At 44.3% G+C, this 14,308-nt stretch overlaps 2 protein-coding genes and 1 long non-coding RNA gene across 3 annotated transcripts; 1 reads left to right on the top strand and 2 right to left on the bottom strand.

The window, feature by feature from the left end:
• Window positions 1-96: 96 nt before the first annotated feature.
• Window positions 97-4,086, bottom strand: txndc5 (thioredoxin domain containing 5). The gene is made up of 10 exons (XM_085938530.1): window positions 3,814-4,086; window positions 3,102-3,254; window positions 2,837-2,942; window positions 2,658-2,757; window positions 2,137-2,252; window positions 1,966-2,055; window positions 1,640-1,891; window positions 1,435-1,517; window positions 1,216-1,345; window positions 97-1,016 (listed from the first exon to the last, which is right to left on the bottom strand). The coding sequence occupies exons 1-10, from the start codon at window positions 4,002-4,004 to the stop codon at window positions 894-896; spliced, it is 1,344 nt and encodes a 447-aa protein (XP_085794656.1). The 5' UTR covers window positions 4,005-4,086; the 3' UTR covers window positions 97-893.
• Window positions 4,087-6,798: 2,712 nt separating this feature from the next.
• Window positions 6,799-9,756, top strand: LOC147041891 (uncharacterized). The gene is made up of 4 exons (XR_015069212.1): window positions 6,799-6,834; window positions 7,533-7,664; window positions 8,106-8,489; window positions 8,782-9,756. It is a non-coding gene; the product is annotated as an uncharacterized LOC147041891 (long non-coding RNA).
• Window positions 8,736-10,593, bottom strand: bloc1s5 (biogenesis of lysosomal organelles complex-1, subunit 5, muted). Its single transcript, XM_085939763.1, has 5 exons — window positions 10,285-10,593; window positions 10,083-10,165; window positions 9,835-9,964; window positions 9,642-9,700; window positions 8,736-9,527 (listed from the first exon to the last, which is right to left on the bottom strand). The coding sequence occupies exons 1-5, from the start codon at window positions 10,301-10,303 to the stop codon at window positions 9,351-9,353; spliced, it is 468 nt and encodes a 155-aa protein (XP_085795889.1). The 5' UTR covers window positions 10,304-10,593; the 3' UTR covers window positions 8,736-9,350.
• Between the last annotated feature and the right edge of the window lie 3,715 nt (window positions 10,594-14,308).

Here is a 14,308-nt window from a genome sequence, read left to right as displayed (position 1 = left end):
TACATTCCGTTTATTTATTGCACTTTTCTTTTTTTTTAAAAGTTAAAAAAAATAAATAAAGGACACCTTACGAGAGATACACCGAGAAACAAGTACTTACTTTGACATTTCTTTTATTATGAAATTTTATGTTACAACTTGCCATGGGCAGTGCACAAGCCATGAGTGCATAACACACCCAAAAGGGAGTTCCTTCAGACCATGTGCTTTCCATCAAGATTTACTGGCAAAATCTGCTTTATGTGTGTGTGTTACCTGCTTTTACATTGTCACATGAAGTGGTGTCAAGGAGCAACATGTGCACCACATCCCATTCACAAACTGTTTCAGCATGTGGAGCTCAAAGAATGCTTTGACTTATGGATGGAGTATTCAACGCCTCGCTGACTTTTTAGGAACTAATTCAGTGCTTTGACCCCACTGGGCCACAGAAAACACTTCCTTTGACAAGTATAAAAACAATAAGGCTATTTTAAAACCACACCATTAGTGGTTCGCCGTGCTAAGCAGGTCCATAAAGTAGCGTTCAGGTTCAACAGAAGGAGCAGAAACTAAAAAAAAAAAAAATATGGGTCTTATGGAGGACCTGATTAGTATCTACGTCTTGATGTCAGACTCCTGTGAGGAGCTCCCCAGCTCACTGAGCTTTGTCCCTGAGAGTGAAGTCACAAAAGCACTGGTGTGGCTCAGAGGTAACACTCAACATCAAATAATGGCTTGCACTTGAATACATAAGTAGAAAACAAAACAAAAAACCCTCCAAAAAAGTGGCTTCAAAGACCAAAAGAATGAGAAATACATTCGTGTACCCGACCACCCAGAATTGTTCTGTCAACGCAGGAAAAGGACAGGAAGGTTTGGACACAGGTTGCTGCTGGGATGGCCGCCGACACTCACAGCTCATCCCTCACCTGCTTCTTCACAAAGTCGTGCAGCTTTTCCAGGTCCCGCGGGCCACTATACTCGGCGCCCTGCATCCCGGCGCTGAACATGATCAAGGTGGGGTAACCTTGCACCTGAGGAGGGGCCACGGCAACAAAGGGGAAATCAAAACGCTTCCTCGCTAAAGATGAAGCGCTCCGTTATGAAAGGCAAACAAAGCCAGATAGCCATTGCACTTAGCAGACCTCATGACAGCAAATGAAGAGTTTATAGCTGAGGAGGAGTATGAGCAGGTCTTCAAAATGGGACACTTGCTGACACATCCATACTTACAGAGTACTTGTTGCAGAGCGTGCGCTCCACCGTGCAGTCCACCTTGGCGATCTTCACGTTGGTCTGAGCAGGAAAGTCCTGAGTGGAAAGATCCTCCCACACTGGAGCCAGATGTTTACAGTGGCCGCACCTGCACAGGACAGGACAGGACCGACGTCGGTCGGATTAAACGGAACATGTACCCTTCTTTATCTGAAAATTGAGCATGAGAAATCCTACCATGGAGCAAAGAATTTGACAAAAGTGAATCCTTTGGCGATGGTCTCGTCAAAGTTGTCTTCTGTCAGGTTGAGGACGTTGGACTGCAAATAGAAATGACATATTGGCCTGTGCCTAATGTATGTGATATTGGAGCAAAAGCCAATTTTGCACTCAATTTACAGTTGAAACATTTTCTTCCCATCAAGATGCTCCTCAGACTCACCTTCTCCTCCTCCTCGGCCACTTCTTCCTTGACTTCTACCTCTTTAGGCTCCTCCTTGACTTCTACCTCCTCCTTGACCTCTTCTTTGACCTCTTTTGTCTCCTCTCCGTCTCCTTGTTTTTCATCATTCCCAGGCTCCCCCTCGTCTTCATCAGCTTCTTCGAGTTTGGCCTTTGCGGCGATCACCGTCTCGTCCACAAAGCTTTTGAGGGTGTCGTAGTCTCTCTTTCCCTTGAAAGGTGTTATCTCAATCTGCAGTGGGAAGCACACGTCAGCCATAACCTTCAAATTCCAAAAAGCTGAGTTGTGGTGAGTTGGAAAGATACCTTGTCACCACCTCCCTTGAAGAAGAGCAGCGTGGGATATCCCCGCACTTTGAAGGCTATGCACGTTTCATGGTGTTGTGTGCAGTCCAGCTGAAGAACAGCCCAAGAACATTTGCATTACAACTCCCACAAACGAAAGAACTCAAATGCTTTTCTCGGGTAATGGCCCACCTTTCCGATTTTGACCTCATCAGAATGCTCAAAGGTGGAGGCCATCTGTTCCCAGATAGGAGCCAAGGCTTTGCAGTGGCCACACCATGGAGCGTAGAACTTGACGAAATGAAAACCTAAAAGGAAAAACAAGAAAAAGAACCGATCATCAGGCAACTCAAACTAACTGTCGCGTGACTATCATGGAGGGACAAACAATTCTTTTCTATATTGAGGTTCTAGCTGCTTGATTGACACACTTGAATGCCTCTGTTGCCAACATGTGAAGGGAGGAGCAATAAACACAGGCTTAAAAATGCCGATGTCATATCCTGCTCTCTGGGGTCATTTATTTTCGCTTGAGAACCCAAACAGTAGAGACTTCATGGAGGCGGATAGACTTGTGCAATAAAACGTCAGTTCAGTCAATTAAGGCAAGGAGGAATGCATCCAGATGAACCGACCGACCGCTTTGACTGGTTGGAACCTGACTAGCAGGTTTTGCAATTCATTTCACCTGCTGACAGAAAAGTTGTCATCACCTTTCGAAACATGATCCTTAAAGTTGGAGGTGGCAAGTTCGTACATGCCGTCTTTGGGCTCTGGAGGAACTCCAGGTTGGCCCTGTGCAGCTTCTACCTCCTGGAGGAAGCAGGAGAAGAGGCAAGCGAGATCCATGACATTTGAACACAACTAGTTGACGTGATGCGCCATCACTTACGGCAGGGTCCATCTCGAGCGTATTCAACATCCACTCCTCCAGAAGCTCGAGCGTTCTGGGTCCTTGGTACTTGATAGGTTTCTGTTCGGGCTTGTACAACACCAGTCTAGCAAGAACCCAAACATGCTAGATGTAAACATTTGAGACTTAAAATGCAGGGAAAGCAATCAATAAGATGAAAGGTATGTCAAAATGAAGGTTATTTATGGAAGTAAATTCCAAGAAGTCCATGTGAATTCAACATGATATGGAGAGCAATACGTACGAGGGATAGCCTCTTATGTTGTGGTCTTTGGAGCAAAACTTGGTGTCCTGGACGCAGTCTACTTTGACGACGTAGGCCGGAGGGTCATCCATGTTGTTGTACTTATCTGCCAATTCATTCCACGTCGGCTGCAGCCTCTTACAATGGGCACACCTGCACATAAACAAAACGGACAGACATATATTACGGTTATTACTGCTGTGCTGTGGGTTTACACATCAAAAAAACAAACAAAGTGGAATTCCAAACTTTATTTCATTCAAAGTTTTCATTTTTTTACTTATATTTTCTTTTATATTCCTCAATTATTGGAATATGATTTTTTTTTCAATATAATATGAGCCTTGCAGATATGAAGGAGTTATGGAAACAAATAGGTCGTCTGCTTGTGCCACGTCAGCTCAGTGAGCATCCCGACTCACAACATTGAGCTACGTCATTTACGTACCCAAAAAACAACAACTCTTCAGCTATTGACTCAAAAGAAGCAATGCAATGGTTTCTGGCAAAGTCAACGAGCTTAAAAGCCTTACGTTATTTCACCTCAAACCGTGCTAAATGTGCACAAACTAAGCTCAAGCTCAAAGTGAGCAACAAAAGCCAAGTGACAACTAGCGCCTATGCTAACTAGCTTGCTAAATGTCAGTGCATAGCTTTCGCAACGCGTCGTGTGAAATAAAGTTCGAATAAGAAGCGAGATCGTGAAACTTACCATGGGGCGTAAAACATGACAAAGTGCGCTGCGGTTGGAACTGCCTCGTTGAACATTTCCACCGTGTACGTGTGCTTGGCGTGCTCCACTGCTGGATCGGCTGTATCGTTTTCATTGCAAAATACAGAAGATAACAAGAAGAAAGAAATAACAAATAGGATCAACGGAGTGCAATTCATTGCGGATGCCATGATGAGTGTGTGCCCGATCGCTGCGGCTTCGCCGGCTGCAATGGAGAAAGCGCGTTCACGCTGCGCTTTCGAAATCCGATTAAAGGGATGCAGATGTGGATGCGCCCGCCCGCCCGCGCGCCCGCGCGCCTCTCAAGGTTCTCCATCCACGCAATCCGTGCAAACCTGGAGGCGTTTGCGCTGCTTTTCCTGCTTGTCTGGTTACAAGTCACTGGATGGATCACGTTACGCCACAAGGAATGTGAGCAACCATCCAAAACCTTCGCAAAAATATCAACGTTTTGCTCAACATTCATTCGGAGTGCTTGTGATTAAAGTACACATTTATCTGGAGTGTTATGACTGATTTGTGCCCTGATTGAGTCAACTGTGCAGATGTGAAGCATAAGCTCACGTTTATTTGAGTTCCTGCATCTTGGACTGGAATTGACACGGGCTCACGTCTCCCACGTCCTGCCACTTTCTCATTTTGCAATCCTTTCTGAAGTCAAACACATTCCTGTTAATTGATGGTGAAAAGTGATAGCCAACTAAGCTCAGAGGTGGGCTTCTTGCAGCTGGACTCTTTTGTTTCCATGGAGATCCCATGAGCACACATCTCAACGTGTCATTAAGTGGAGGCCACATACTTGTGGGTGTCTCTTGGTTACACATTGTTGATGGGAGGGCACCTTGCCAGGCCTGCTGCTGCCGCCATACTTTAATAAGATGAATGGGGGCTAGATGATTATTTTCCAGATTGTGTGCAGTCAGTAGACATTTTGTATGAACTGGCAGGTGGCAGGCCAACTGTGAGAAAGTCACTCACTGGGAAAACCAACAAGACTTGTGATACGTACGTGATGGCATGATTGTATCTCCCTCTCGAACGGCTGCGGCAAGGCAGCACTTTCTTACGCAGTATATGAGTTGCAAAATGTCTTGATGATATCTTGGTACGAGGAAGGAATAAAGAGATAACCATGATTGATGAATTTCTCCAAAGCGTGAGAAAGGCACAGTGTCCATTGGGTTTGTGTAAAAACAGCGGGGAATGACTCTGGACTTTCCAATAAAGCTCTCAGCATCCTCCTCCCATGACTTGCCAGATGATTTTCCATTAGGTCCACATGACAATATCATATCCGGGACACAGGATATGATGATATGACCAACAGAGGGGAACCAATGTCCTTTTCAGATGAGTCACTAGAGCAGTAGACACCTGTGCTAGCAATGGGAAAGGAAAGCCTTCTCCCACATCATTGCACTCAAAACTGCAACGCATTCCATCTTATTTTTTTTTCCCCATAGGACCGAGTGGGTGAAAGGAAGTAAGGCGAGGGGAGAAGAAAGAAAGAAAATGTGGAGGAGGTGGAAGGTGTGAGATAGAATGACACAAAGTGCCAGCGTGGGTGTGAATGGGATTTTGGAGTGGAAAGAAAAGAAAAGCAGAAGACAGAGAAGGAAAGGAAAGGAAAGGATGTCTTCAAAGTTGGTCAGAGTGGATGTGGAGTCAAACGGGTTGACCGTAATTGGTGCCGATGCTCCAGATCCACAAAGACAAATAAAGCTACGTGGTTTGACAGGGTGACAGGGACGGGATTGGAATTGCCACCAAAAGCACAACTCTGCAAGTCATCAAGGTTCTTGAAACTGAGAAGACACTCATTGCCCTTATTTGTGATTGTAATCAAGTTGGCTGCAATTGTACATCTAAATAAAGTTGGCAACAATTGTAAATCTGCTGAACTTGGGTGGTCTAAATACACAGAAACAACAACAACAAGAAAAAAAGAATGTAACCAGACATAAAAACATGTCACCTGAATGTGCGCCACTATATTTCTCATTTTAAAAGGCCCGCCCACTTCCTGCTGGGGAAGTCATCAGGATATACCTGCCAAACTAGGACAGGAATGAAGTAGGGGAAACAGAGACAGACAGACAGACGCATGTTCACTTGCTGCTGACTTATCCAACAAAGTCACACTTCATGTTTTCAGTAAATCGTTCTGAGGATGAATCGGATTTAGAGTCAGCTTGTATTTTGTTGTCAGGATCTCAACAAAAAAATGTCTATACCCAAAGAAAGAAAGAAAGAAAGAAAGAAAGTATTCCTGCATGAATTACTTGAGTCAATGTTTGTTTATACGATGCTGTCACCAGCCCATCGGTGCTTCTGCTCACTCTCATGGAAAATGCGAAAAGGTGCCCGCCCAGGTTTCGTTCAGGTCTGGCCCACGTTGCAGTCCACGAGTGGCCCAATTACAAAACACAAGTTTCTGAGCTCCCCAAATGACATTGGCTCAAGTGAAGGACACAATGCTTCTGTCTAATTTTGTGTGTGTGTGTGCATGTTTCATGAAAGTGAGTTTATGTCTCTATTCTAAAGCAAGTGACCAAGAAAAGGAAGTCCTACTGTGAGCGTGCGGGTGACTGAGTGCAGTCTGCACCTCGGACGGAGCATGTGCAGAAGCAGTCACACAGCGAGCCAAGGTGTGTCCACACAAGCCATTAAGCCGTCTAATGACTTTGACTTGGCGGTGCTGGGAACCTGCTACCTAGCATTTGGAGCAGGGGTGTCAAACTCATTTTTGGAGTCCTCGGAGGGCCATGATGAGTTTGGAAATCAGAGACTGACTGGTCCTCAGGCCAGCCGTTCCACTGTGTGTCTGTTGTCACGGTTTCTGTCAGTGTGCTCGCCCCTCCCCTCCCCTCCTGTGTGCCCATAATTAGTTTGATTCTTCTTACCTGTTTCTTGTTACCTGTGGTGTATATAAGTCCAGTTTGCCCCGCCTTCGCACCCCATCGGATCATTGTTGTCTTTCTGGGTTCCTGATGTTGTCAGGTTGTTGTCTTCATGTCTTTTTGGTTCCTGTCGTTTTCGAGTCTGTTTCGGTTAGTCAGTCATGTTATGGTTTTGTTAGGTCACGTCAGTTTGCCGAGTGTGTTAGTTTGTGTTCTCCAATAAACCCTGGTCCAAGCTGCACTTGGTCGCTCGCCCTGCTCCATTCCATTCGTGACAAAAACTGTTCAAATAGTTTAAAAAGATAAATGGTTAGGTGATATCTCTATTTTTGAAAAAGTGAAGACAATTTGCAATGCCACACAAATTTGATGCACAATTTGTCTTGGTGGGCCGTATCTGGTCCCCGGGCCTTGAGTTTGACACCGTTTCTTGAAAGTGAGGTTGGGCAAAAATAAAAGGTGGGACATTTCATTTGCGGTCCATTTCTTGGCAATGATGACTTTTATATGCCACCCAGGCCAGTGGCTAAGATGAAACTGTCCAGTACGCCTGGCAAGTTCCCTTGGAAAAATATCAATTCCTTAATTAGTTTTACTGCAGCTTGGAGAGCAGCAATTTTCCCGTTAAGTGATGGCAGGGGTGAACATTGAGAATTCATTTCGGCACCTGCATTAGCATCCACCTAGGAAGCATCAAGGCCCCCTCGGGTGTTGTTGTGCAGAGTTATTAACTTTTCTTCACTGGCATTTTCATTTTGGACACGCCGTAATTGAGTAACACGGGGGCCCATCTTGTAGCACAATAGCAAGAAGAAGGCTGGGAATTCTCAAAAGCCGCCAGGAAAGCTGGAGTGAATGAATAGCCCAAGTCCCATTGTTCCAGCAAAACACGAAGACCTGCTTTTTCTCATCCCTGGACCCCAGTGAAAGGTGAAGCAGAGTACGGGAAATGCGACAGCTTGCTTGAAACTTTAGCGGTCTAGGGGGCTTGTGCCGATTTTATTTGTTTCTGCAAGTTCAAATTTCACCGCCCTGGTATTTTATTAGCGTTATATAATTGCAGCCGTAAAGACCAAGGAATGGTTATTTTCACCTCAACATAGATGGACGGCATAGGAACATTTTTATTTGCTGGGTTCTAATTTGACAGAATGATGAGGTTTGCTGATGTTTCTGAAAGTTCAACAACTACTCGATGCGACTACTCATATTTGGTTGTCGTGAATAAAGTACTGGAATAGATTTTTCAAGCTGACAACATCCCGCTGAGTGTTGAGCATTCTCACGTCAGGCTTGAAGAGGCCCAGCCCTGCCCTGCTCTCCGACTTTTGGATGTGACTTTTCACAGGCTCTGTTTTTCTTTCTTTACAGCCAAACCGAAAAATAAACAAGGGCAGATGAAAAGGCGCCTCGTTGGCAGAGGCTGACCACGTTTCCGTCTTGTCACTCCTTATTAGCCCATGATGAGCCGTCTCCATGTTGGACGGCTGCGCCGCGTCACTAACACGAGAAGGTGCACACGTCAACTCGTGCACGTTAAATATGGACAAGGCAAATTGGTGCTGGCCCTTTTCCTTTCCTGCAAACATCTGCTGTGCTGTGCCCGCTCTGATTTATGACATAGCGACCACCACGTTCTGCTTTGGCGCCGGCCATCTCCACTCTTGCTTTGACACCGGTGAATGCAAGCAGAGGAAATTAAGTGGGCCTTTCTTTGCATGAAGTCGCTGGGAACCAAATGGAAAGAAAATAAAGGTACCTTAGATATTTTTTCTCTCCTGTGACAAAAACCTGCTAAAGACCACTTCCAGAATCAAGTAGTATGGCAAGTATGAAAAGTGTACACACCCCTGGTCAAACGCACTGCTCTTTCAATCATCTAAATACATTAATAGTCTAATTTCACCCCCTAGTGGCGAGATTGCGAATTGACAAAATCGTGCACTTAGGTTTATGAAATTGTAAACAAACAAAATAATTCAATAAGAATGTAAAATTGCATTTTGTTTTGGGGGATTGTTTTATTTATTGAATGTTTCATTTGCAGAGGACTGACATTGACAATGACACATAGAATCCTTTTCATGTGCACATGGAAACATTGGAAGGAAATTGGAAGCAGATGAACAACATGTGTCACATGATGATGTTATTCGGCCAAAGCAGCAGTACAAACACTGTGGATATGTGCCATTGTTTTTGATGTGGCCAAGCAGCTGCTACTGATCATTCCAGCAGACAGTGGCGTTACTTCAAGACAAAGTCAAAGGTCAAATGTTGCAAACACGGGCGTGCTGGTGATTTATTCTGGAAACCAAAGTTCTGTTTGCACTTACTTGTTTAACACTTGACCTGTGCTTTAAACACACCTGCTAGGCATGTTGATGATATTGACGATGCTTTCCTTTATCAAAATGATACATCACTGCTTTTCAGGCAGGGGAATCTTATAACCTGGCAAAACTTTTTTTTTTCATGTTTAAAAGTGACATATTGCCGACATTTTCCTTATTGTGCTTTTTCCGCTGCTATGTTTATGTACAATACGAATCGCACTTGAATTCATGAGCTAATTCTTGTAGCTTTTCTAACCACAAGCCCTGTGGCACACAATGACTAAAGATCTGCCAGCAAGTGATCCAGCTCCTTCTTCTTCTCACTGTAGCGAGTGCTGAGGTGTCCGACAGCCTCGGCATGCTCTTGGCTCACCTCTTCCTTCAGTCGCTGCTGCTCTTTCACAAAGTCTGCCCACTCATCTTTCAGACGCTCTATGTTTTCCTGCAGCTGGCCGCTCTGGAAGGAAAACAAAATAATCAAAGGGTATCAAAATAAACACAATTTATGACATATGTTTTATGAGCTTTGTTGTGAAGTAAGCAGTGCGTGCCATTTGCCATATTTATATACCTGGTGTGTTTCTAGCTCCCTCTGCTGGACTCTTTCTGCCATGTGATTAGCAGCCTTCACTGTGGCAAGCAAGCAAAAGTGGTCATCAAAATGTGACATGATCTTTGCAATTCAAACTGAATCCATGTGGAAATTCCTTCTTCAAACTAGTTTTGGTCTTTGCGCCAGCGGAACAGTGGGGGCCAATACTTACGTCGAGCGATGATATTGGAGAGCTGCTGCTTCACACCTTCTAAATCTGAGGGGAGCACTTCCTCATTTGCTTCTTGCACCACTTTACTCATGCTCTCCAGTAGTCGGCTCTCTCGGTGAGCCCGTTTTTCCTGGGAAATAACATGAAAATCAAAAGGACGATTGAGCAACAATGCAGAGGTTGGTTGATTCCATTCTGAGACGTGATGGAAAGGACATACATATGTGTTTGTGTTCTATCTTCTATACCTCAAATTCTCTGACAAAGTAACGGATCTCTGCATTAATAACAGGCCTGTGGTCAAGCAGCCGAGACTGGATATCACCAACATCTGCAGATGCAACAAAGAAAACAACTACATAGAATATCCACAATTAACAAATAAACTTGTACCCGTGAGGAATAATATATTAAGCATGAAGTACGACTTGACTGTCCAGTGTCACTCACCTTTAATAATTTTGTCCATTTTTCCTGCTAAACAGATGCTCCCCTGGGGTGAAGTCTCATTTTGATATCCTCTATGAGCTAGCTAGCTAGCTAGCTCGACATGCTACCTTCAAACTCCTTGAAACACAAGCAAGACGGAAAACGAGCGTAATTGTAACAAAGGCAATCTGTGCTGAATGTGTCACGTATGGTCAATTTTGTATCGTATATAAACTGTGTGAAGGTTTCTGCTTAATTCCAGTCATGTGAACAGAAAGTCAGCTGACTGTGCTAACCAAAACAAACAAACGACTACTTCCGAGTACAACAATGTGGATCGAACCAAGTCACATAAACAGGGGTGCACCATTCGGGTGCATTCTTGTTTTACCAATTCATGATAGATAAGTTTTAGTGTCGCTTACACATAGAGTAAAGCTATAATGCGTTTGGAAAGACCTATTTACTTATTTATTTAGTTGTGAATGTCCCTTTTTAGTAAAAAGGAAGGTGCCCAGCAGATGTCAGTCTTGCTCTGTGGAGAAAAAAACAAATGCATTTTTCCATTTGTATTTTTTACATTGTATATTTCTTTTTTAAATATTCACATGCATTCACATACTTGACTGTGAATTTGTCAATATATATAGATTTTTGCATTGTCTCTAGACATTTACTTTATGATAGGCCTACTAATAGTCCCATTAAAACCATCCAATATTTTTAGACAAAGACTTACTTTACAGTGGTGAATAAGCAAATTTTTTTCTTAACTTCTTGGCCATAATTTGGTCCTAAATTCTCCCTTGGCTATTACATTAGAGATGTATGCTAAAATTGTAAATATATGTGCATAAATGAATCTACTAAGAGAGTAGTAGTGGCAAAAGAAAATCAGCAGCATACAGAGTGACAAGAGGCATTGTTTGGGCCAAAGAGTTTATACCTTGCTCATCTCAAAATGGATTCAACTGTCACGTTCAATCAAGGAAAAAATCACTAAGGCACCACAAGTGCCCTACTGTCCACATTGTTTACTCAGAGTTGTTACATGCACCATTAGTTTTGATTTGGGTCTATTAAAAAGATTAAACGATTGACCATTGCCAAAGGATAAAGGCAAACAAGGCTTTCATTGCAGCCCACTGTTGGGAGTTGAAGAAGCACCAAAATAAATAGACAATGTCAGGACCAGCTCACATCCACTGGGAAACCACTGTGCATTGTTTATTCATGAATCTGGAGGGGGCAATTCAAAATATTAAAAAGGGGAATTGAAAAGAAAGGCTTTTTAAATGCGACTATTCATTTCCAAAGCTAATTTGCAATTTGGATTCAAATAATTTGTTGCGTTTTTAAATACGTCCAAAAAGGTGGCTCACGTTATTCAACATAAATAAAAGTGAATCAACAAAGATTTTCAATTCATTGGCAAGTTTTGTTTTGAACAGTATCACTTTGAATTGTGCGTTTTCAAAGAGAACTGGAACAATTGAGTCAAATTGCAACAGTTAGCATCAACAGAACAAGCAATGTCCCTCTGCATCATTATTTGCAAGGAATGTTCTCCAAATGCGCTGCTACATCCTGCCAGCGAGTGCAAGAGCTGTTTTATTTTTATTTCTCGTCCTTCAGCTCTATTAAGAAAATGTGGCTTTTTTATTTGACACCTCTGCACACATTCTGCACACAAGCGAGAACAACAAAACGCAATGTGTGTATATCTCAGCTAGCAAGAATAAAAGCGATGACCATTTATTTCCCACTCAGTTCATTTGAATGAATGGATTTATGAGTGAATTTATTTTTCAATCTTTATTAGCGGTGGTGCTTTTTTACTTGAACTTCAATGGTGAATTCTACTTGGTGGGTGGTTGCTTCAAGTGTGGTTTAACACTTCTGCACGCTGGTCTCGTGCATCTGCCCTGGATGCTCCCTCTCGCTCTCACACGCTTTCAGGTCCTGACACTAAAGGTCCGGGGGTGTGTGGTTAGGGGGGGCAGCGGCCCGCCTTTTACAGCTCACAATACGCTCACTGCCACTCAATGCATCATGCTTCACAACAGGTGGGGGGGTTGAAGCAGGGCTTGGGTGGGTACTGTTGGTTCCAGGACCCCCCCCCCCCCCCCCCCCCGCCCCCAACTTTACCTCCAGATCCTCTTTCTCACTACTTTGCAAAAGGAAGTGCATGTCGCGTGACTCCTCGCTGTCACTGCTCTGTCCCAAGGCATGACGGGAAGTCAAAGCGCTGGCTTGAAAATCAACATATGCACTTTTCAGGGAACATTTTGATCTCTTTAGCTGCAAGATGGGAATGAAACCTTGTCAAAGGAATCTCAGCTTGAGATCAGGGAGAACCGTTTCTTTATGTACGACTGAGTGTCAGAGAGTTGGACGAGCTCAGCGTGTCGGGAAGCATCAGCGTCAAGCGCCATTTTGGGGCTCATCCTGGAGATTAACAGGAACTGGAATGTCATTTTTCCCCATGGGGGCTCGTCCCCCCACTCCACCCACCCCCGTCTGTCCTCTCCCGCCCCACCCAGCATTGGGACGGATAAATGGCCTTTGCTCTGACTGAGGGCAACAGGCTTGAGAGGACACCGGACCTGTTGAAGTGCTCACAATCCAAGTGGCGTGAACGTACTTTTGTTTGGAGTGGAGATAATTGCTGCCTGTGCAGTAGAACATGTAAAAACTTGATTTCTTGACGCCTTGTGTGGACGTGGGGGGGGGGGGGGGGGGGGGCGGAGCAAGAAGGCAAGGAGCAAGAATAATAATCCAATAGATTTGTATATTTTTGGGGTGTGTGTATTAAAGGCAATACACCCTGAGGTCACGCATGATGCACAAACATACACATGCGCAGACTTCTTGCTGCTGTGGCATGTTTGGAGCGGTGCCTCGTCACATTAGGGCCACGCTGGCTGTGTTTGATGGCCAACCTGGACAGACAAAGCCTGCCAGGCACAAACTGCTCAGGCACATGATGTCAGGGCGGACACACACATGCATGCGCACACACACACACAGAAATTCTTCGCCAGCCCAAAGAGACAGATGACACCCAGCATGAATCTAAAGCCAAATCTGTAAGCATCCACTGCGATCCAGCTGGCTAGCCCTAGGGTACCTGTCTCGGCGAACTGGAATCAGCGTCACCCCCGTGAGCTGTCAAATTAGCTCACAGGGCTGGAAATGCTGAAGAGATTTGGCCTCTCGTCGGGCGGGGAAGAGCGAGAATGGGGGTGGGGTGGGAGGCTTCTTATTAAATGAGCTTGCTTTTGGAGTCCCAAAAAAAACTCCAAGTGGGAAAGGTGAGCTTATTCATTTAGGGCATGTTGATCGAGATATGAACGCAAACAAAGTGCCAAAGGCCAAGTGGCCCAGGAGTCCCACTAAGACATTTTGGGTTTGTTTGAAACTTCTGGTCTCATGTTGGCTATGACTCTTGGACACACACTAAAGAAGCTGAAACAAACAAACACAGAGCGACTGTGTACACCAAAGCAGAATGACACAAGATGAACTTTAATAACAAACTTGTTGCCAAATTGTTCTGCATCATGTGACCGCAAATTCGATTCAGTAGAGATAGATAGATGGATGGATGTTCTAAACTAAAATCAATTTGCTTTTCTTAATATGACTTGAAAAGGAACGATGGGTCATTTTCATTTGGCAAAACAATGAGAAAGAAGATTTTTAACTCCAGTATGCCAGGTGCAGTCATGGTGGGCAAGTCAAGCACTTGCACGCAAAAACTTTTTTTAAAGCCATTTATAAGTTGACTTGACGTGTCGGACGGATGGCTGGACAGATAGATAAAAAGTTACGTACGTATTTGGGCAAAAAATAAAGCAATAAAGTAGTCGTGAGAGAGTTCCTTGCCTCTCCCCCCCCGTTTCTTCACTTGTCTTCCCTCTACTAATGTTTTCTCCCCAGAGGTGCTCTCTTAATGTCCTTGACTAAACTTGAGTCAGTCCTGACAGTGACGCTGGCCCATAGGAGCACAGTTGTAATGGAGGCAGCCAGGCAGGGCAGGGCA

Source organism: Syngnathus leptorhynchus, chromosome 19, assembly GCF_054491065.1.
Source record: "Syngnathus leptorhynchus isolate UIUO chromosome 19, UIUO_Slep, whole genome shotgun sequence".
Classification (NCBI taxonomy): domain Eukaryota; kingdom Metazoa; phylum Chordata; class Actinopteri; order Syngnathiformes; family Syngnathidae; genus Syngnathus; species Syngnathus leptorhynchus.
The sequence above is the reverse complement of the archived record's forward strand: the minus strand, read 5'-3'. Positions and strand labels throughout refer to the sequence as shown.

What these genes read in the sequence shown, in the direction of transcription:
- txndc5 (XM_085938530.1), bottom strand. Translation starts at nt 4,004, where the DNA reads ATGGCATCCGCAATGAATTGCACTCCGTTGATCCTATTTGTTATTTCT. An exon ending in GTCAAATTCTTTGCTCCATG is followed by an intron (nt 1,346 to 1,434) that starts GTAGGATTTCTC and finishes TGTCCTGTGCAG; the next exon opens with GTGCGGCCACTGTAAACATC. An exon ending in CGCTCTGCAACAAGTACTCT is followed by an intron (nt 1,017 to 1,215) that starts GTAAGTATGGAT and finishes GCCCCTCCTCAG; the next exon opens with GTGCAAGGTTACCCCACCTT.
- bloc1s5 (XM_085939763.1), bottom strand. An exon ending in CTCCAATATCATCGCTCGAC is followed by an intron (nt 9,701 to 9,834) that starts GTAAGTATTGGC and finishes TGCTTGCCACAG; the next exon opens with TGAAGGCTGCTAATCACATG. An exon ending in GGGAGCTAGAAACACACCAG is followed by an intron (nt 9,528 to 9,641) that starts GTATATAAATAT and finishes TTTTCCTTCCAG; the next exon opens with AGCGGCCAGCTGCAGGAAAA.